This window comes from Elephantulus edwardii, unplaced genomic scaffold (genome assembly GCF_000299155.1).
Source record: "Elephantulus edwardii isolate Elephantulus edwardi_28Jun2011 unplaced genomic scaffold, EleEdw1.0 scaffold00116, whole genome shotgun sequence".
NCBI lineage: Eukaryota > Metazoa > Chordata > Mammalia > Macroscelidea > Macroscelididae > Elephantulus > Elephantulus edwardii.
In genome coordinates, this window is record NW_006399866.1 from 5,649,908 (window position 1) to 5,673,374 (window position 23,467).

General features: G+C 45.3%; 1 protein-coding gene across 1 annotated transcript in view; it reads right to left on the minus strand.

The window, feature by feature from the left end:
* Positions 1–3,219: 3,219 nt before the first annotated feature.
* The window catches only part of RALGPS1 (Ral GEF with PH domain and SH3 binding motif 1), a 460,947-nt gene continuing 440,699 nt past the window's right edge, over positions 3,220–23,467 (minus strand). The window contains exons 14-18 of the mRNA XM_006892619.1: positions 15,174–15,279; positions 12,994–13,086; positions 12,727–12,832; positions 9,330–9,421; positions 3,220–3,249 (exon numbers count right to left, since the gene is read on the minus strand). Coding sequence (XP_006892681.1) covers positions 3,220–3,249; positions 9,330–9,421; positions 12,727–12,832; positions 12,994–13,086; positions 15,174–15,279 — 427 coding nt within the window. The remainder of the gene's footprint in view (positions 3,250–9,329; positions 9,422–12,726; positions 12,833–12,993; positions 13,087–15,173; positions 15,280–23,467) is intronic.

Here is a 23,467-nt window from a genome sequence, read left to right on the forward strand (position 1 = left end):
GTCATTCAAATCAGTATGATGTGGATCTGATACAAGTTATTCTAGCATAACAGGAATGAAAAGCTAAGTTGTGGGGTTTTTTGTAATGTTCACAATGTGGCCTCAGGACTTGCTTGTAAATGACTTCCCATCTTTATAGATCATGTTCCACTTATGATACGACATCCTGAGGTGAAATACACATCTCTTGAGTATAAGAGGTATGAGTTATGAGGAAGATGATTGGGGGGGGGAATTGACCCTCTTGGTAAGAAGAACATGCTTTGTAAACTCAGTTGGCAAGAGGGTGTGTTCTTTCCTAAGCAGAATCCCTTCAGGTATCTTCCCCCTCAAGTTCTTGTCTGGCAGTGTGATGAATGCACTTCCACTTGGGACAATGAAGGGAGGCTGCACTCTCACTTTGAACAATACTGCTCTTCACAAAGTCAGTTCTCCAAGTATGTCAGTTGCTGAATCCACTTTGCTGGCCTTGAGTTACAAAACTAGTTCAAATGTGAAGGCTGAAAGAGTTATTCCAAGGGAGTGACAAGAGTGACCAGTGAGCTGGCCTTGGAACTTTGTAATGATACCAGCTATCTGCCTCATGGCTTGTAGATAGCATTTTACAGTTTTAATTACAGGGTGCCATGATCTTTTTGCTTAAAAAAAAAGATATAGCATGAAATTTCACCCTTAAATATTTGTGCCCTAAGTCTAAAGAGTAAAATAGATTATTTCCCTGCAAGGTGGTACACCATCCAGGGACTTTCCCCATGTGTGGTTGGCTTGGGAGACAGTATCAGGAAGACACTCAACACTAAATTCACATGGTTGGTCCTGAGCCCCTCCTTGGAGAGGTGAACACATTTCAGCTTCATCTTTAGGGCTCTTGTGGTATGTTCAACTTGTCGAGTTCCCCATGGCCTTTCCCAACAGTTGTAAACAGTCTTTAAGAAGACTTCAACCTAAGAATGTTTCTGGGAGGGGATGTGGGATCCAGTCTGGGAAGACTAAACACTGAAAAGAAGTGCAATTGTGCTATTCTGAATAGGCTTAGAAGAAAACATTCTGAAAAGATAAGAAACATTTATAAAGGAATGAGCTTATTTAGTAGAGCCCAGAATTCTTCTGAATTGGCATCCATAATATTTCATGAGCGAGAAATCAGGGCAGTTTGAAAAGTAGAGAAATCCAAGGAAAATACATAGTGGATATTTCCACTCTTGTCTTTTCATCTTAAGACTTAAAAGTTTATAGATAGAATTAGACTCAATGGAGGCTAAAACATTAACACTGCATGGTTCTGGTCAAAAGTGTTTGGCATTTTTGTTTCATTTCCAGTTGCTCATCTTAACAAGTCATTGATATAAATTAACTGCACACACACCGTCTGACCCCTTCCCAGGGCTAAGGTTTCATGGTATCAACTTTACCATCTGACTTTTTTCCTAGAACTTGAAACTTTGCTCAAAAGCAGAGTTCTTTAGCACAGTAAGGTTTACTCACAAAATAACACCCTGGTAACAACTATTTTAGAACCTTTCCCATTCACTCACGTGTTAATAAACATTGTCATCATTTGATCAAAATACAGTGGACAGTTCTTTGGCAGTTTTCCAACTGACGTATTATGAGTTTACTGGTTTAGGTGTTGTTCTGAAGCATCTTATTAAAAAAATTCTTAAAGATAGTCTGATGCCCAGTCAGTGTGAGCTCTGAACCATGATAAGTATAAGGACCCCACAGAAAGTTCGTTTATTTCCGAAAATATTTAACAGTTTCCTTTTGCAGAATCAGGTCAGCCAAATTAAAAAAGAGAGAAGAGCCATGGTGATAGAGTAAATTATCATTATGAATAAAAATATATCTTTGTAAAATAAAAGTCACTGTACATTATGACAAGAGAGTTAAATGTCATTGTTCATGTGGAGAGCTTTTAACTGAATGTAGAGTTTAGACCATTCACTCCCCAGGGCTTGCTATCCTGTTACCATGGTTATTAGCCATTGTGCCCACAGACTTGGACGATGGAGAACTTGCTGGTAACTGTGCTTGGGGCATGTGGGGGCAAGACTGGAGGAGCTTAAGGCTTCAGTGTCACTCAGCTCCTCAGCATTCTTAGGACTCCCAGTGGGGCCTGCCCTGGCAGTGGAGGCAAATGGGTGAGATGAAGGGAACAGAAATCTGGCCCTGCAAGGACTAGTTGATGCAAAGTAGCTTCTGTGTAGCCATTTATGGTGAGCCTGGCAGCCTATCAGCTGCTTCAGATGGAGCTGGAGAAAATTCACAACTTCCTGGTTTAGCTTGATGGAAGGGGGTGGGAAGAGAAGGGCCTCCTTGCCAGGGCAAGGAGATGGGAGGAAACTAGCAGGCTAGGGCGCAGTCCACAGTCCTGAAACTGGGCCCGGCCTTGAAAGGGCTGACAGTGACAAGGCCGAGAAGGGACCCAGAGGGCCCAGGGAGTAGGCCTTCCAGATGAATAGCACCCATAGGAACAGAAAACAAGACACAATTTAAGGCATTGTTTGTTTACAGTAAAAGAACACAAGGGATCCTTAACATAGAAATGATCTGGGCTCTCGCTCTGACCTTCCTTGTGGACAAGGCTAGAACTTAAGGTGAAAGCAGGGCCTCAATGAGTATGAAGTGTGTGATGTCACAAGTCTTGTGCCAAAATGCATGTTTCTCAAAGAGCTCACACTCGCTCGCACTCACACGTATACAGCACGCACACGCAGAGGACGCTTCGGAGGTTGTACAAAATCTGAGGCAGCCCTGTGGGTAAGCGACCCCGTGCACTTGGGGTGTAAAAAGCCTGTTCCACAGCCTGGTCCACAGTCTGGTCCTTCTCCCTGGCCCTTCATGCAGGTCACCACTGTCCACTCCTTTGTGCAGTAGAGAGCACTGGGGACCCAACATGGGCTAAATGCTCTCTAGTCTTAGAAGCAGCTCATAGAGGAGGGCCCAGAGGGTGGGGGTGGTGTATGGTTTGGGGTCCAACCACTGCCCCAGAGGGGGCGCTGCAGAATGAGGATCATGAGAGTCACTGGGGCCGGAAGGTGGATCCCACACCAGCGGAGTCCTCTGGGACTGTGAGGCCACAGGCCGCGTCCCCTTAAGTCTGAGCAGCTGTGACTTTCCCAGCAGCTTGGCCAACAGCCTGTGCCCAGGGCTTGTTCTTCACCAGGCCCAGACTGGGACTCCAGAAGCCTCTGACGTCATGCCAAGTCCCGCGGAGACTTATTCAAATGACATAAGGTTTGCAGGTACCTAAGGAAAAAAAAAGGCTCAGCCTCCGTCAAAGTTCTACCTTTCCTTAGGGGAAGCACCTAAGCGAAGGGGCCAGACCTTTCTCAGTCTGAGGATGAGCCTTTCAGGTGGAGAAGGGGTATGAGAATCCTAATGGTCATCAAAACCATTTGTTTAATGATCACTGTGTGACAGGCACAGTTCTGAGCACCTTGTATGCACAGTGTCCTTGAGTCATAACAACCCCCTGAGGCATTATTGGAATGATCTCTGTTATAAAGATGAGGAAACTGAGGCTTAGGTTACGTGCACAGCAAGTGACACCAGAGTACATACACATTCTTAACTATTATTACCCTTTGGTCAAAACCAATCTGGACTTGAGGTAAGACAGAGACAAAATACAAAGAAACAAGGCATGTGCCTCTGGGGGAGGAACCAACCGGAAATGCCTGAGAGTTAAAGGATGGCGGGAACTGACAGTGGGAGCACAGGAGGACTAAGTGCTGGATTATCAGGAACTCGAAGGCCTTCCCATAGCTCTGCAGCCCCCAGACCCGTTTACAGGAGGAGGGTAAGACACCAGTCCTAAGCTCCACCTGCTTCCCTCTCCCTTCCGAACTACCAACACATTCCCAGCCTTGGGACTCTTGCCCAGTATGCCCTAGGATTCAGGATATTTGGTCAGAAGTAATTTAATAAGAAAACAAATCCATCTTGGCATCAATTTGGTTAAAATGATGAATTGTAAAAATCTTTCTCTTTGTTTGGAGACATATAAGGAAGGGCACAGCAGTAATGTTCAAAATGACAAAAAAGCAGAAAACCATTCTTGGCTTCACCGATAGAAGAACTGATAGGGAAACAAAATAAAAACAGGGCAAATAAATGAATGCCTGCTACATGAATTAACACAGCCGAGCCTTAGGAATACATTTCAGGAGAAAAGAAGGTCACAGAAGATAATACAGAGTTATGGTTCTATTTGTAAAAAAAAAAAAAAAAAGGATCCAGAGGGGACCTGAAAAGACTGGGTAATGATGGGCAAGGTCCAATGGTGATTGATTTTATAAAGCAGAATGCATAAGAATGATTATATGAAACACAATATGAAGAATAGTGTGAAACACAATGTATATGAACTTTGTAAGCAAACCAATATAAAATAAAAAATAAAATGCACCTGGCAATTGTTTAAGTCATTAAATATACATGCTGAAATAATAAAGGAAAGTAAGAGTAGCAAACAAACAAATCCAGAGGGTGGTTCGTGGGGGAGGCAGGGGTGGGAAGGTTACCTGGGGGAGAAAGGAGAGCTGGGAGATAGCGGTTGTATTCAGCTGCTAATCTTTGCTCCCATGTAGATTTACAGCCTTGGAACCCTGTCAGGGAAGTTCTACTCCGTCCTAGAAGGGTGACTGTTAGAAACAACTCAGTGCATTTGGGGGACCTAGAGGAGGCCCTTGGGAGCTTCTGCTTAGGCTGGGAGGTGGGCACTTGAGTATTTGTTTTCTTGGTACTGTTTCTATCTTATACATTAGGAATAATGCTTTCATCAATACAGGGTTAATAAAAAAATTTTTAAATATTAAAATAGAATGAATCTTCTTAGTCAATATTTTTCATGTGAATAGATGCATATCTGTAATTCCCTTTATTATACCTGCCTTGGATCCTATTATAAAATATTCTGTGATATACTGAAAGACTCTACTAGAGAATATTTAGATTTTGTCAATGTTTCATCATTGCATATAGCATATAATGGGAATATGTGGTAAACTAGAAACACAAAAATTAGAAAAACTAAAATATTCCCTTTCCTTGGGTCTAAAATTGAAAAAAAAAATAACCCCACTTAAAAGTTGGAAAACTTTTCTTGGTCTTGCATTTGCCAATTCATGAAATTCAATTCAATTATCCAGATCAAATACCGGGTGCTCTGCCAAACTGGTTTAACCTAGTCACTTGCTATCTGTTGTAGAACTGCTGCCAGAGACACAGTGGGCTCCTGCCGGGGCTTCCATCCCTGCTCCTTGCAGGGACCCACTCAGATGCAAGGTTATGAATCCAGGCCCTGCCTCTCTCCCCTGTGGTAAAGAGCAGTGGCTCTTCCATAGGACAACTGTAAGCAGTACCACACAGCTGTCCCCTAACTCCACCACCTCATGGCTGTAAGTCCCTGTCAGACTCGAAGCCACATGGCCTCCAGTGCACAGGCCACGAGGGCCATCACAGAGTTCATAAGCTCCAGTGTGCTGAGCTGTGCTCTTACAGTCACTCAGAGCTAACAAGGGGCCCGGCCTTAGTGTGAGCAGTGTAGAGGGTAGGACACTGGTCCTCTGTTAACACACCCTGAAGTGGCACCAGCCTCATTCAAGCCTCAGTATTTTGTTCACTTTGGATCAACTGGAAATGAATACTGACCAAAACCTGTAGTCTTCCCATCATGTAGGCAGGCAATTGTATTTGTTTAATATAAAAAATATGCACTCTGGTAACTACAGAAGTATAGTTTCTTATAAAAGTATATGTTTTCTTAGATTTAAATTTTAGAAATTTTATATGTATATGTAAATTTACATATACATATGTTGTACATAGGGTCGCTATGAGTCGCAAGTGACTCGACAGCACATAACAACAACAATGTAAATTTAAATACATTAAATATGGATATGCATTTTAATACAAATAAGAGCTTTCTTTAGTTCCTGAAATCATATACAGCTGTGGGATCCATTGATGATCATTGAAGTGGTTTCTAGGCTTATTTTTATGAATAATGATGGTACCCTGAACATTCTTAAATATGTATCCTTTGTATGTGCTCAAGTATAGCCCTTGAGTCTCCAAGGGACTCACTTATAACTTATTTTGAGCTTCCTTGTGGTGCTTCAAGTTTATCCCTATGTTTGTCTTGTCCTATTCTAACTTGTTGAGGATTTTCTGGATCCTGATTTTGTCTTTTAATCTGTTATTTCTATTTCCTAGCTTCTTACCCTCTAAAATTTTGATCAGCTTGTCATGTATGTCATCACTCGTGTTACAGATGGAAAGCCTGAACAGAACTACGCTAAGGCCACGGTCTTGGGATGTGCCACTAGAGACCTCCCTCTAGTACACAAGAACCTGTTTGAGAGGCAGTAACTTCTTTGATTGTGCCATTACTTGCACTATTGGAAACCCTATACGTACACATCCAAATGCTAGTGTGAACTTGCCTTTGCTGAGGTTCCCCTAGCCCTCAGAGTAGCTGCCTGCATTAAGATGACTCATACTTTCAACTGCCACCTGAAGCTGCCACATTTACTCCTGTTGGTGTGCTTCCCTTGTGCAATAGGAAACTTTGCTGTCAGGGACCTCTCCTGAGTGCTGAAGACCAGAGATGTCAGTCTAGAGACCAAGGTGCACCTGACTCAGGCCATAGTCTTTGCAATTACTTTCTATGTATTAGAGAGCAGGACAATGACCAAGGATAGTCACTGTCAAGGATGGTCTGAAGAACTGATGCCTTTGAGTTGTGGTCCTGGAGAAGCATATTGAACATACAATGGACTGCTAAGAGAACTAACAGGTTTGTCCTGGAGAAGGTGACATGGATGCTCCTTGGATGCAAGAATTTTGAGACTCCATCTCACATACTTTGGGCATGTAGCCAGGAGGGACCAGTCTTTGGAAAAGGATATCACGCTTGGGTGGGTCATTGAGAGACAGCGTAGGAGAGGAAGACCTGAATAGAATGGACTGACACAATAACTAGAGTAATAGGAGTAAGTGTGTCAGAGATAGTAAGACTGGCTCGCTCAGGATAGGCCAGGGTTCAGAGGTATGGTGCTGGGGTCGCTATGAGTCAAAGTTCACTCGAGGGCACATAACAACAACAACTTGTGCTTCTCTCAGTCTGATTAAGGGGGACCCAACTTCCCCATGCATCTCTGGCTGGTCCCTGTGGAACATGGACACGGAATACAGGGACAGAGGACCAGAACCAGCACCAGTAGCTCAAATGCTGCCCACTTGCCTACGAGGGGGAGCATGCAGGTCCAGTCTGTGCCCTTCTGTGCGGAGGGTAGAAAGCCATTTCTCACACGTCTGGACAGCCATGACTGTGATGCTAGGCTGATAGCCCAACAGCAGAAGCCTGAGAAAGCTCCAGGGTTTTCAAAGAACAAAACGGAGGTGAAAGAGCTCAGTGGTAACAAATACAGAATCAGGAGTTAAGCAGACCTGGGTTAGAGATTCGCTAACATAGATTTAATTGTGCAGCCTTGGGAGGAAGATAGGCGACCTCCTCTTGTGCAATTTACTGCTTTTGAAAGTCCACTGTAGGGTCAGCTGCGGGTCCATTCTGACTCAATGATGCAGAACAACATGAGTCTGCAGGGAGTGGTGCTGCTACTGCACAGGCTGTGCCCTCTGGAAATTCCAATCCACCAGTGGCTCCACAGGCAAAAATGGGCAATCTCTTCCCTGTATGATTTACAGTCTCAGAAACCCAGTGGAGGGTCAGTTATGACTCAGCTCTGACTTGATGGCACTGAATTTAAGTTAGAAAATATAGTTATGTAATGATATAATGTGGAAGCTATGCAATCATCCCCACGGGCTAATCAAGTCATTGTAAGAGGACCGAGGGATGGAGGATGGAATACAATACCCCTTAAACCCATCCCAACCCTGATCTTATGTAAGGGGAGTGTTCCTAGGCCATGGCCTGAGATACCTTTTACTTCATAAGAGATAAAAGGGGAAGAGCTCAAGCTGAGGGAGAGACTTCACTGCCACCAAGAAAGAACATGAAGAGTGGAGCTCATCCTTTTGTAACTGCGTCTCTTTGCTGTAAAGTTCCTTGGCACTGGGGAGGGTGAGAACACATGCTGGGTCTATAGAAGTTGAAAGAAACAAGGACTTCCCTCCAGAACCAATACAGACAGTGATGGCAGTGAATTTGGACTTCCAGCTTCCTAAACTGTAAGATAACATTTCTGTTTGTGGTAGTTCTGTATGTCACAAGTAACTTACTTAGAAACTAGATAACTAAGACACTAACTCTGTTGTCATTGTTATGTGCCATCAAGTTGCCTGTGACCCATGGTGACCCTATGTACAGCAGCTCTGAAGCCTGACTTGTCCTGCGCCAATCTCACTGATTCCAACACACCTAGCCCCAATGCCCCTGTTACTGTATCAATCCATCTCGTCTGGGGTTTTCCTCTCCTGTGACTGGTCCCTCCTGTTCACATGCCCAAAGTATGTGAGATGGAGCTATAAATGTCCACCACTTTCTGAGCCTCAGGGTCCTCAATGTCAAGCGGTGAAAGTAAGACTTACTTCATAGGGATGTTATGATGATATAGCTTATTCCTTCATGCAAAGCATTTAGCATAATGCTAAGAAAGAGGGAGTGGGAAGGAGTGGTTGGGGCAGGGAGACTACAATGATCCAGGCCCAGAGGGGGCCATATCAGTATAAATCTTACTGGTTCAAACACCTGAGAAACCTGAAACTCCCTGCATTCATTAGCAGCCTTACCGGACACATGGTTGAGTCTCAATAAATTAGCTATTACTATTGTTTCTAAGACTTACATGAGCCACAAGGCTCTTTGGTCAGTTTGGAATATTCCCATGAAATCAAATCTAGGAGGGATGAGCTAAATAAACACTGCAGCCTACTCCCTGGGGTGGTATCAGACCTGCCTAACTGTCCCACAATGCATAGTTCTGCGTTGTTTCATTTAGTGGGAAAAACACAGATGCCAAATTAAAAGTTCTGGTCTGAAACTGGGCTTAGTTCTAAGCTGAGGAAGGGATACTTGTCTCATGGGAAAAGGCTGATAAAAAGGGTAACTGGGACAACAGCTGTTGAGTCGTGAGGGGGGAATCAGGGATCCCTGCTTATTTTAGTCCCAAGGATGGTGGTGGCTGTTGGTGATAGACGCCATTAAGTTGACGACGACTCATCGTGATGTCAGGATCCCTATGACCAAGAAAGAAACCTCACACTGTCTTGCGTCATCCTCAGAACTTCCACCATGCTCAGGTCCCAAGGGTAGGAGAAGGTATTTCAAGTGAGAAGCAAAATTTTGGTGTCTTTACCTGAGGCCTGTTGCTTTTACATGCGTCATCCAAATGCTTGTGCCACAGTATTGCATGAAACCGGGAACCAGTCTGAAACTTGTAAACATTGCCTGATAGGTAAAAAAAAAAAAAAAAATTAGTTAAGAGTGTCACATGAGAGAATCAGCCTGTGACTGGGCTATGGAAAATATGAATATAGGTAGATACAGAAGATCAGAGCAGCCCAAGGCAAGCTCATGGCTTGTGGAGGAGGCAGCTTCCTGCCCTCTAGGGGCTTCCTCTTGAGATCAGGAGCCCTCAGCTATTTTGGAGGCTAGGGCTACATCTGACAGTTTGACAAAACCTGTGGGCGCCCTTTCAGAATCATGTTTTTAAAAGAAATTAATAATAATAATACTGAAATATAGTTATAAGATTATTAAAATCCAAACTAATTACATAATGATATGTGCTGCAGTGGCCTAGTGGGAAGAAACTGCACTGCAATCCCAAAAGTATGTGGTTCAAATCCATCAGCCACTTTATGGGAGAATGATGGGCAGTCTTCTCTAAAGCAATTAACAGCCTCTGAAAACTCACTGGAGGGTCAGGAATGGGTCCTTTCTGGCTAGAAGGCACACAACAACAATACTAATTAGATCTAGTGGCAGGTCTGCTACTATACTGTAATTTTGAAGTGATGTGCATAGATGACTTTCTGAAATTCCTGTAACATGTGGTATGAGAACATCTGTGATTTCTCTTGGAAATTAAAATCAGACACTGCTAAAGTTTTTATAAGTTTGATGCCTACAACAATGACTGAAGGTGTTAGTTGTTGTTGTTGTTATGAGCCATTGAATCACCCATGACCCATAGTGACCCTGTGTACAACAGTTCTGAACCCAGCCCTATCCGGAGCCAGTCTCACTGACTCCAACACACGAAACGCCACTGTCGCAGTTACTGTGTCAATCCATCTCATCTGGGGTCTTACTCTTTTGTGCCGTCCCTCCACCCTTCCAAGCATGATGTCCTTCTCCAAGGACTGGTCCCTCCTGGCAACATGCCCAAAGTTATGTGAGACAGAGCTTCAAAATCTTTGCCTCCAAGGAGAAACTTGGATTCACTCCAAGATAGATTTATTTGTTCTCTTGGTGGTCTCTGGTATGTTCAAGGCTCTTCTCTAGCACCACAACTCAAAGGCATCAATTCTTTTTCTGTCATCCTTTGTCATTGTCCAGCTCTTTGATGTAAAACAAGTAACTGTGAAGACCATGGCCTGGATCAGGCACACCTTAATCTCTAGACTGACATCATTGCTCATCAGCACTCCGGAGAGGTCCCTGACAGCAGACTTCCCCAATGCAATTTGTCAAAGGAATTAGAGGCTACTGAAAACCAAGCAGTCATTTCCCCATTCAAGTTTATGGACTTTTTGACCCTCAATCCATGGATTCTACTTGCCCCCTGTATCACATTTCCCTCTGCTTAGGGACAGTGTTTTCCTTTGCATGAAAGCCCCAAAATACTGTGTGGTTTCTATGATTATGTTGTGTGCTACCGAGTGAGAACCAACTTGTAACTAACCCTCCAGTGGGTTTTCAGAGGAAGTAAATTGCACGAGAGAAGATGGTCCATCCTTCTTCTATGGAGAAGCTGTTGGGTTTGAACCACATGCCTTTGGGGATTAGGACTGCAGTGCAACTTCTTGCCACTAGCCACCAGAGCAAGCTCATGTAAGCAAAACCTTTATTTTCTAAAGAAATCACCTCTAATTTTGGCCCACAGTGCCAAAGAATAAACAAAAATCATAGTCCACTCTACTGACAAGTGGGTTCAAGCACTCAGACTCTGAGTGGAGGCTTCTCTCTCTCTTCCCCATTCCCTGGGCTTTTTAAGGCAAACTGGAATCGTTGTTTTCCTTTTGCAACTAAGAACATTAGAGCTTTGACACTCAAAGTGTGGTCTCTTGATCAGCAGCCATCATCTGGATCACCTGAGAACATGTGAGAAATGCAGCCTCTTGATCCTGCTGTAGATTTATTGAATCCAAATCTGTATTTTAACAAGATCCTTAAATTATCTGTATATACATGAACCTTATGTTAGAATGTTCCTGTTAAAGTACGGAGATGAGTGGGGAGAGCCTCAGCAAATTACCTGGCTGGAACCAAAGGTTGAAACCACGTTGTTTGTTTTGTTTTGTTTTTTTTACAAAGGTTTTGGATTTCCATTCATTCATTGCTGCAATTTTCTCCCTGCCCACCCCTCCCCACCAGCTCGCTTCCCCCTCCGAAGAGAGAGAAAAAGAAAAAAATTCCTTCATTAGTATACAATTCCCACGTCCCTTCCCCCCACCCCCCACCCCGAGTACACTTCTCTATGCAACCTTAATTCTGGATTCCTGTGCTAACCATAATACTCAATCTTATATCACTTCTAATCTATTCTTTCCCTCACCTGTTTCAATACAATATACATAATTTATCCAGTTTTTTTCTGTCATACCCCCACCCTGATGTCAGACCCATTCTACAACAGTGGCACCATGCAGTATTTGTCCCCCTGTGACTGAGATATCTCACTCAGCATAATGTCCTCCAGGGTCACCCACTTTGAATAATATTGCATGAGTTCCTTATTTTTCAATGCTGTGTAGTATTCCATTGTGTGGATGTACCACAGCTTCTCTATCCATTCGTTGGTTGATGGGCCCTTAGGCTGCTTTCAACTCTTTGCTATTGTAAACAAAGCTGCAATAAACATGGGTGTGCATATATCTGCTTGGATGGCAACCACGCTGTTTGTTTTAAATATGTTATGGGCTTACTGAGAAGTCTAGCCATGGCCTAGTCTGAATATTAATGCAGATTAAAGCTCCTGGACAAAATGATGCCCAGAACTACCTCCTCCTTCTTAGCAAGGTCATGGGGAAAGATGACAGCAGGAGGAAGGGGAAGAGAGCTGAGGGAAATTACTGCCATATCAGAGCTCATAAAGCCTTTGTGAAAGGGTTTTTTTGTTTTTGGGTTTTTGTTTTTTTTCCTTGGCTCGGCCTTTGACAAGAATACTGCCAGAGGCTCATAGCACAGGCAGCATCTGAGGTTTCTAAAATCTCCCAGGCCACATGTAGTCATGCAGTCACTGCATCACTAACGTAAATTTACCCCAAGGTCTTGCGGCTACAAGCCCAGGAGTGGTAGGCTCTGGGAGCAAGGCCACCAAAAGGACTCTTGCAGCCACATGCCACAGACCTCGCACACTGGACACACTGACCATTAGCAGCCTTTGTGGAGTAAGGGACACTGAGAACATCAGAACTAGAAGCAAAGGGAACACAGCCACCTATAAAATTCCCAACATTTCAGGAAGCATATTTAGCAGAAGAGGAAAAAGAGCTGAGAAAGTTTACAGGTGCCAGCACACTGCCTACCTTTGTCAGGGTTATTCAGCTGGAAGATATCAGGGTGCTCGGGGTCATCAGGCAGCTGCACCATCCAGCCCGTAATGGAGACTTTTTTGCCAGGAGTGGATTTATACTAAAAGAGAGCAACCACACATCCAGAAGGCCAAAGCTCACACCCTTTCTGCACTGCCCTCTCCAGGAAGCAGACTGGGGCCAGGCAAGACTTTCCTCCCACACTTGACCTCATCCCACTTCCTGAAGCTCCTCGAGACCCCCTTTAGACCCAGGACTTACGTGTTTTCTGTCTGTGCCCCGCAAGGACTTGGCTCCGTAGTACAGGAGGGTGGATCCTGAGAGTATGACCCAGTACCTGGTCCACGAAGATAGCTACAGAGGAAACGGGAGTAGAATAACAAGGGTGCAAGTGGAGGGGGCGGATGCCCCTGGCTGCCTGGTTACTGATCCAGACATGTGGGCAGAAGGGTGCCCAGCCCTCACTCATGGCAGTGCAGACCTCATCTCTTCCCTGGCCCTCAACCACCCCTTCTGGATGCCATTCTCTTCCAGGACCTAAAGAAGAAACTTCTTTTCATGGGTCCCTCTGAGCTCATCAGCCTTTCAGCCCTAACTTCTACTTAGAGGAAATGACCACAGGAAACCTCGCAGAGACCTCTATATTTCCACCTTGTTTAAGGTGGCATCAGGGCATGCTGAAGAACTGAAATGCCTGCAGTGAGATGTTCTGACGGAGACTGAAGATGGGCATTTGCAAAGTCTTTAAAGGTGGGAAACACCCAAAGAGCAAAGCTGCAGGGATTGTTCCTGTCGTTCTAGAGGTGAAAGCTGGAATCCCCTCTTTGAAGGCTCTCTGTTCCTTGGTTTGGGGTAAATCATCTCCATGGGCATTTTGGGTCTGCAAATGTGATGCAAATATCTCATCCTGGGAGGAAACAACTGAATTTATAAGGAGCAGACAGCTGTGCATCACAACACACAGGCTGTCTTCATGCTGGGTTGCATGGTAATGCCTGCAGATGGTGAAGCAGTGGTAGGAAGATATTGTTGACTGATATCCACAGGTAGAAATGCACTTCATGTCACAACTCTGTACACATATGTGTATATATGGCTCAAAACCTCATGGCCATAGAACTGAATCCAACTCACAGGGACCCTCCATGGGGTGTCTGAGGCTGTCTTAATGGGAAGAAAGGGCTCATCTTTTGCCTGTAGATTCAAACTGTTGGACATGCAGCCATTGGACTAGTAGTGCAACATGCTACGAATTACACTGCCAGAGCTCCCTGTGTGTATGTATGTAAAAGTAAAAAAAAATATCATGAAACAGTATAATTTCTCTGTGCATGTATAAATACATATGGCATTGCTCTGGGTTAAAATCAACTCACAGCAATAGATTTAGATTGTTTTAAACATGTATAATTAACTCCACAGTTCTTTTCCATTTTGCTTTTATCAATTAAGAAATATTGGTTATGACCCACTGAATAAGTTTCACCACTAGCTTTTGAGTCAACCAACAGTTAGGAAGACAAAGCTTTAAGAAAATGATTTCTTTCTGGCCATGTGATGACTGGGCATAGACTCTGGGAAATGAAGAGAGGCAATCAGATCTTTTCATCAGGGCAGCAAGCCAGATTCAAGGCCCCACATTAAAGAATGCGTTGTGACAATCTGGGCCCAAGTGATAGAGTATCCTGAGCTGGGGTGATATTCCTCATCTCAGAGCCATCACATCTGGCTTCAAGAGCATCCAGAGATGGCACCTAGGCAAGGGCCCTGGCATCATTAGTGGGACTAATTAGGAGTGACTATCTCCAATTGCCTCTGTGGGCAGGGGCAGAAGCAGAAGGAGGGGCTGGAGAGAGGAGATGCTGCCTGTAGATCCAACTCAGTAGGTAGTATGTTAGTCACTTGCCATGAGACCGCTTTGTAATGGGCTAAGACACTGTCATGGTGACTTCATGGAGCCAGTGACATTGTGTCCTACATTGGACTGGGCTGGGGGCCTGCTGGTGGAGCCAGAAAGGCCTCCCGACTCTTTGTCTCCATCCTTCCACCACTCACTTTAGGATACTCACTTGAGAGGAAGGAAGAGAATCTACAGCTGGAAATGCCATGAAGCACTGGGCGTATTTTGGGCCATTCAGGTGTCTGGGGTTGTGCTGATGACACTTTCGGGGAGATGTAGTCACACTAACTCCCATGTGTCTCCAGACTCCAACAGAATTAATGTAACTATTACAGCTTCTGTTCCCTGCATGCCCATCATGCATGGTCTGCCACCAAGCACGTGAAATTATTTACAGAAATGGAAATGAGATGCCTCCCCGCCCCCTGCCCCCCGCAGTGGCAGAGCCAAGGCCAGAACTCTGACTGGCTGACTGGTCCCTGAAGCTCAGGCCTCCTCATCACTGCTTGTGCTCCCTCTGCACACGTGCACCCGTGCTTACCGCGGGCTTCCGTCCCTCCTTGAGCAGGGTTTTCCTTCTCAGAGGCCCCTCCATGGTGGGCACTGCTGCCGAACTGCCCAGAGTACAGATGCACGGGCCGGTGGGACTGCGGGGAGACCATCAGTCAGGCATCACTGAGAGTAGCTGACCTTATACACCTTCTCAGTCTCCAGGTTCTGGGCACGGCACACCACTATGCCCAGCAGCCACCTTCACAGCTGCAGCTCTTTTCTTGCCCTCTCCTCTGGGAATCTGCTTGCCTGCCCTGCTCCCTCTCATAAGCTGCAGATCTACACAAGCTCCTGCACCATGGATGGTGCCCACATACTTCTATTCAGCTCTTTCCTTGAAGCCTGCTCTTCCTCCCTCCACCTCTACCTGAGCCTGTAACCTGGGGGTTTTAATTTCTTTCCTACCATTCACAACGTAGTCAATCTCAAGTATTTTAAACATGCCCTGACAGTCTACACATGTCTCGATTCTCTGTCTTGACCATCCCAATACCCTCACCTTGGGCCAAAATGGATCTTCCCTTTGAAGGACTGCCATGCCCCTTCTTGCACTCCTGAATCCACTCTCACTATGGCCTGGATAACTCAGTTGTGCCACCTCTTTTCCTTCTCCTCTTGGAGCCCCCATGTGAGCCCCCTCCATTGGCTTCCTACTGTTTTTGGGTGTAGTTTCAGCTCACCTCTCTGCCCTCTCCTGAACCTATCTCTTCTTTCTCATTTCTTGCAACATCGACTTTACTCATCAACTCATCCTGTTTTTATACTGAGCCCCTAGAGGCTGTTCTTTTGCCTAGAAGAATTCTTATCAGTCCCACTTTTCTCCAGCCATTATTTGGTTATTCTTGTAACTTTTCCAAGTTGCCTTCAAGGGAGGTGAGGAAGGCTTTCCCTATTTACAGAACATTTCATTCAGGAGGCTGGGCTTTATGAGGAGAAATGTGGCATAAGGATTGGAGGAAGACTCGTCAACAACCTATGTTATGCAGATGACAGAATCCTGCTTGCTGAAAATGAAGAGAACCTGAAGCACTTGCCGCAGAAGGTCAAGGATGGAAGATATTGAGGTTGTTAACAATTACAGCTTGCTCAGTTCCACAATCAACACTCTTGGCACCAGCAGTCAGTAAATCAAGAGACAAACTGCATCAGGAAAATTGACTGTCAGGACCTCTCCAGAATATTAAAAAGCAATGATGTCAGTCTAGAGATTAAGGTGCACCCTAATCCAGGCCATGGTCTTTGCAATTATTTGCTTTGCATCAGAGAGCTTGGCAATGACTAAGGATGACAGAAGAATAATTGATGCTTCTGAGTTGTTGTGCTGGAGAAGAGTCTTGAACATACCATCAACTGCCAAGAAAACAAGTATGTCTGTCTTGGAGAGGGTAAAACCAAGTTTCTCCCTGGAGGCAAGGATTTTGAAGCTCTGTCTCACATACTTTGGGCATGTGGCCAGGAGGAACTAGTCCTTGGAGACACCCATGCTCAGAAGGGTGGAAGGACAGTGCAGGAGAGGAAGATCCTGGATGAGAAGGATTGATAGTATAACTGGGACAATAGCAGCTGGTGTGTCGGAATCAGTGAGACTGGCTCAGGACAGGGCAGGCTTCAGAACTGCTGTACATAGGATCGCTATGGGTCATAGGTGACCCGATTACACATAACACATAACTGCTCTCTCCTGGGGAACCGCATATCTCCTTTCTGGTAGTTAGTATTTGTGTGGTTATTTGCTTTGTTCCTGTCTCTCCTGGAGAAGTAGCCTCATCGAAGCAGAAACTGCACTGGGCCACCTCGAACACAGGTCTGGCATGCAACAAGCATCCTATAACTGCTTGCTGGGTAAATGAATGCATACCTGTAAACGCAGCTCCGAGTTCTGGGAGAATTCCGAACTGGAACCCGCCAATTAGGCCCCAGGGTGGCATAGAGACGTCCCCTGCTTCAGAGGGAAAAGGTGGCATTTTAGCAACATGCTGAAAATAGTAAATGCTACCAAAGGAGGCAAAAGCATTACAGTCTATGTGGTCCTTAGCTCGGGAAGCCCTGCCAAGTGAAATACCCCTCACCCAACTCTCAATTCAGTCATGGTGCAAGCACGTCTGGATCACATCTAGAATGGCCAGACCAGGGATCACAACATTTCTTCAGCCTCCTGTGAGCCCCAGGTCTCCAGGTTAATGGTTTCCTCAATTTATTATTGAATATTTACCCATTTACTAGGATCCAGGGAATGAATGAAAGACTGGATAAGCCCATTTACCACTATGTGAAGCTGAAATGTCACTTTGCCCACATATCTCACAAAAGGACCATGTTAAAAGTACACATAGAGAATCATAGAAATCATGTGGGCCTGAGCCTGGGTGGGGAAGGAACAGGCACAGTTTCATTATTTACCAAAACATAACCAGATCCCTTTGTTTGCAACATCCACTGGGCAGAGTCCTGTGCAGGCTCCAGCCATTCTCCAGTAAGCAACCAGGACCTGCTGCAGTCACCTGCAGAGAAGAGTTGGTACTCAGGCTCTCTGTGTGGATCAAACATTTGGCTTTTTCTTTCACTTGCAGTGAGTCTTTCCAGGGGAAGGTGCAAACTTAATGCATTTAAGGGGAACTTTTATCCTTCTCTTCTCTTGATCCTCTCTTAAAAGAGTCATTTCCTGTGTTCACTTCTCTCCACCTCTGTAGCATGGTCTGTGTTTGAACTAAAACTTGTCTTGCCCATTGGCCAAAAAACAATGTAATGCAGCTTATAAAATTAGACTTCTTTTCCAAATACTCCCTCTGTTCTCTGTCTCCATTCCTAGGTTGCTGTGTCTTTAGACACCTGTGGAAGAAATGCAGTCAGGGTGTCCTATCTTGAGTGAGCTCAGGGTCCTCTGAGGAGCAGCTGTGTGGCTCCCTGATTCTCCATTCTTCAACTAGAAATTGCTCTGTATAACCATCTTGAGTCTATTGTTCCCCTTGACAGTAGACTAGGTTTGGGGCTGGGAGGAGTCATCAAGGGTGCCCTGCTCCAGGATTCTGCCCCACCAGTTACGTCTCTTTTGGTGATGAAGTGCCATGATGTGCGCTCAGCTCCCCAAGTCCTCTACTGTGACAAGTCTTTGCCCTTTCCCCACTACCCCTCCAGTGTGTCAGATGATGTTCATTTGCTGATCCCTCACCTATTATAAGCTGTGGCACAGGAGAGAAATGCTTTGGTGTATCCAATGCCCAAACCATTGGCCAAATTGCCACTTTCCTTTCTTACTTCATGAAAGCAGGTTAGCATGCAGTGAGTGACTTTCTCAACAGTAGTAGCTGACAGCTGTTGAATATATCACAGCTCTGTATCTCCATATGATCCAGCATTTAAGCAGTGATGCTGCTTGGGAAGTCTGCAAGAGGCTGCCTCCAGGATCACTCCTCTCCCACAAAGAACTATGGTTCAGGGAGCACCTGACCATGGTCCTGTCTGCAACAGCATCCCTCATGGTTTGGTGGATGTCTCAGAGGGCATCTCTTCACCTGTTCCAGATCCCCACTCAGACCTTCCTTCCACGTGAGCAGGATTCAGAACCTCCTTTCTCAGAGCTGGGTCCTTTGGCCCTTCTCCTCCACCTTTCTTCTTATGAGTCATTCTTGCTGGTCCCCCAGGATGGTTTGTGTTGATCATGGGATGTTGACAATTACCAGTAGTTCTTCAGAGAGGGCATGAGGATCTTGGGGCATATATTTCATAAAGTCCTGAGGCCCTGCTGCTGATCTAGGAAGCTGGGAAGCAGTGATCAAGCACTCCTGAATAATGTTATTTTGAGGAGTCAATAATTTTAGTCTTAGTAGAAAGAGGGACTCCATCCTTTTGTCTCAAGAGCACAGAGCCCCATGAAAAGGGTCCAGTTAACACTGCTCTGAGGGCTGCTACCTTTTTTCCATCCTTATTTTCCCTCCTTTTGTGATGGTCCATGGCTGCATATTTAACAGTGTTTGGAAGAAATGACATCAATCAATGAATAGCTTTACACCTGGACCTTCCAGCCAGTCTGACCTTGGAAGCAGTCTCTCCTTACGTTCCAGATGTACTGGCCTGGCAGGGCAATGTAACTACTCACAGTTCACTGGAGTGCATCACTGACCAAGGAGTCACTAGTTATTGAGTGGCTCATATGCGCCAGGACATTATAGTCATTATTTCATTAAAACTTTTTTGAAGCAATTGTAACACCCCCAATTTGAGGAAACTGAGGCTCAGTGATGTGAAGTTACTTGACCAAGGCATGGGTCTTCTAAGCCAGGATTTGAACTCAGGTCTGCCTGACTCTAAAGCTCAGGCTCCTGGTCATCTCCTTGTAAGATGCTGCCCTTCACAATGGAGGGGGAGCTAGAAGTATCACACAAGGTGGTATCTCCGATGGGCATCCACCAAAAGACCCAAAGAATGGGTGGCATGGTTGGGTCTAGTGCTACGTAGGAGCTGCCCTGGGCATTCTACTTCCAGAAGCACCAGGCCCTGGAGGTATTTGCCTGCAGTTCACTAGATGAGGTTGGTTAACTTTTATGAAATTGGGGGGGCACAGAATTCTTTAGCTGAGGATGGCCCAAAGTGGACCTACCTCTCAAGTTTGCTGGCTCCGTGGTTTACTTGATAGGGGTCTTCTCCTGATAGTTTTTATGGCCTGGAACTTAAAGAGGTGTAGAAAATGCCAACAAGTGCTTTCACTTAGCACAGTGAGGGGGATGTGTACTAGTATTATAACATGTTTAGAAGCACAAGAGGGTGAGATCAGAATTCCACTCCATAGATCTGCCACTACAGATGGAGGTGAAAGTGCTCATAAAGGGAGGCCTGCCTGTCTGCATGAGTCAAGTTCAAGACTCTTGGGTGTACTGTGGGAGTCCGAGTCTACTGATCTGAGGTCTAGGGCCTTGACTCTGGGCCCTGATGGGCACAGCAATGGTGAATTTTTGCCCAGAGCCAGCTTTTAGGAGCAGCAGGGTTAGAGCTGTGCTGCCCCAGGGAAAGCCCCTAGCAGAGATGGGGCTGGGTTGTGATGGGCAAGCTGACATCCTGTCTGCACCCACCAGTACTATCGAGTCAATTCAGACCCATCAACACCCCTTACCATGCAAATCTGCACAGGAGGGACTGCCTCATCCTCTCTAGTGAAGTCAGAATGCTAACATTTCCGTCAGCAACCCACATCATATGCACTACACAACATCATATGCACTACAGAGGGGCAAATCTTCAGCACCTGGAAACGGACTATCTGATCACTTCAGCTTTGAGTAGATTTGTTATTCAAAATTCCATGGACAGAAAATGTAAAAATAAACAACTGGAGGTATCCGGTAAACCACTGGATCTGGAACCACTGGATTTTTCTGATTTGTATGGGGTTTGTCACTCTAGAACCACAGCCATCTTTCCCAGCATCATTCAGGGGAAATGTGGAATTTAGCAGAATATGTCAATGGAATGCCATTTCTCTGTCCCCTCTCAGGTATATATAGAAAGGGAGGAGTGGAAATATGAAACTTCCTACACTGAGAGTTCATGGGAGAGATGGGGAACACAGGCTGGCAACCAGGTAAAACACCTCGGTTCTGAAAGATGGACAAGAGGATGATGGGAGTGATGATGATGTAGAGGAGTATGAGGATGATGATGATGGTGATGGATGCAGTATCTGTTTATTATCTCATTTAATCACACAATGTTGGAAATACGTACCATTATTATTCCCAGCTAAAGCAGAGGCCCTGGAAGGTGGAGTAACTTGCCCAAGGTTACAGTGCCAGGAAGTAGGGGAGTGGCTGGTGCTACTGAGGCGGAATCAGCCAGAGTACTGCTTGTTGCATTCTGACTAGTCAAGGTGGGTCTGAAAGGCTACCTTCCTCTCACTCATTTTCTAGACATACATTGCTGTTCGGTGCTGTCATATTGGAAAGACTCATAGCGGACCCTCCAGAGGATTTTCAGAGACGGTAAACGGGAGCTGACTCTCCCCTGGATCAGCTGTGGGATTCGAACTATGTGCCTTTGGGTTGGTCGCGTCACTCCTTACCACTAAGCCACCAGATACACATTTGATTTGTAGGTGCCTCCAGGAATCCATGACTGTTGAGTGAATTCTGATTCATGGTGGCCCTAGAGGACAGAGTAGAAATGCTCGCTAAGGATTTTAGATAAGTTTTCTACTCGTTAACACCAGGCAAGGCTGAAATTGCCGTGGAAGCGAACTGCCACATCTTCGGCCTAGAGAAGCAGTCTGCACCCTGACCTTTCTGTTAGCACCCAAACATTTAACCCCTGCACCCCCGGGGTTCAAATGGCATCAATTGTCCAAGTACTTGCTGCTGTTCCAGGAGGTAGTGGAAAAAAAAATACTGAAGTCTCAGTAATCTGTTTCAGAAGAAGTAGGAACCCCACTCTTCTGAATGAGAGCAAAGACCCCTCACCTCAGGAAGAGTGTACTGACGGAAGGGTCCAGGTGATACTTCATCAGCAGTGTCCACCTGCACCAGTGAGCCTTGGATGGGAAGCTCGTTCCACTAAGCCCTGGCTTGGCCCACAGGAATCTGCTGTCCTGACTTCTATTGGCTCCAAGGATTCTCTCCCAACAGTGATTTTTGAAAGACCTGTGCTACCTGTTAGCCTTTCTTCTTCTCTGTGAAATGTTCCTGACTCCTTGCATGTATGGGTGTACTGCTTCCGGTAGCTGAATGGATCAATGCTTGAACCAAGCCAGGTTTTTTTCTGCTGTCAACTAAAACAAAATCAAACCACCAAAAACCCCACCTGATTGCCACTGAAGCAACTTATAGCTGACTCTCTAGCAGGGTTTTGGGAAGCTGTAAATTGCATGGAAGGAGGTTTTCCATCTTTCTCTCACTGATTCAAACCCCCTTCCAAAGCACCATCTTTGTAATAGCGATGCAACTGTCTTTGGAGAACGTCACTCGAGCTCCCTCTCCTGGCAACTAAGAACCAGATTCAAGAGACTGAAAAATTTCATGGCAGGTGAAATGATAACATAAAAACCTAGGAATCATGTGGTGCCCATCTGTCCCTCTGTGGACTGAGAAGTGCAGAAAGCCAGTATGCAAAGAGAAAAAAAGGCAAAGCAGATACATATAGAGAAGGACACACATGAGAAGAAAAGGGAGTTCTGGCCACTTTCCAGGTCCTGATTCAGAGAGGATTATACACATCGATTTCTCAGCTAGCCATGACTCAGCAGCAAATGGTGAAGGATCTCTCCTTGTCTTCCAGGACCTACAGTGAAGGTCAAGCAAAAGGCCCCGGGATCTAGAGGCCGAAGGACTTTGTCCACTCTGTCAGACTGATTTGCTGGGTGTAGCCACTCTTTAGTGCACGACTTTAGAGCCTGAAGTGCGTTTAGTAATGCAAGAAACAGAATCTTTAGAAGGAAACCAAATCAGAAGCTAGGTAAAAAGTCCAACTGGGATGCCATCCAAAGTGGCAGACAAAGCAGTGAATGCAGACACAGAGCAGCAGGATGGACATGACAAGGTGGAACTTGGGGGTGGGCAGATGAGGGATTCCCTGGGCCTCAGTCACTGGTAGAGTGAGGCGGCCATCATACTGTCTACTCTGATGGTTGTGGTACAGGCCAGGCTAGACTCCTCACCTCATGGATCACCTCCAGAGCTTGACCTACCTCTCCTGAAAAACTAGAGTCAGGGGTTTTAGAGATAGCCTTGATGCCTAGCAAACCTAGGATATCAACCATACTCCTACGATCGCCTCAAGGAAGGAAATGAATTTCTTTAAAATAATGATCTGGGACAGCAAGCTTAGTCTGTTGTTATGAATTTACTTTCCTGGTGTCTCACTCGGACTTTAGATGAGTATTCTACCAGCCAACTGACTGGAAGAGATCTATATTTGTTCCCATTCCAAAGAAAGGTGATCCAACAGTGTGGAAATTATAAAAAATTATAATAAATATCACATGCAAGCAAGAATCTGCTGAAGATCATCCCAAAACGACTGGAACTGCACATCAACAGAGAACTGCAGAAATGTATGCTGGGTTTAGAAAAGGCTGTGGTACTAGGGATATTGTAGCTAATGTTAGATGGATCTTGGCTGAAAGCAGGGAATACCAGAGGAATGTCTATCTGTGTTTCATTGACTATGTTATAACATGTTTAGAAGCACAAGAGGGTGAGATCACAATTCCACTCCATAGATCTGCCACTACAGATGGAGGTGAAAGTGCTCATAAAGGGAGGCCTGCCTGTCTGCATGAGTCAAGTTCAAGACTCTTGG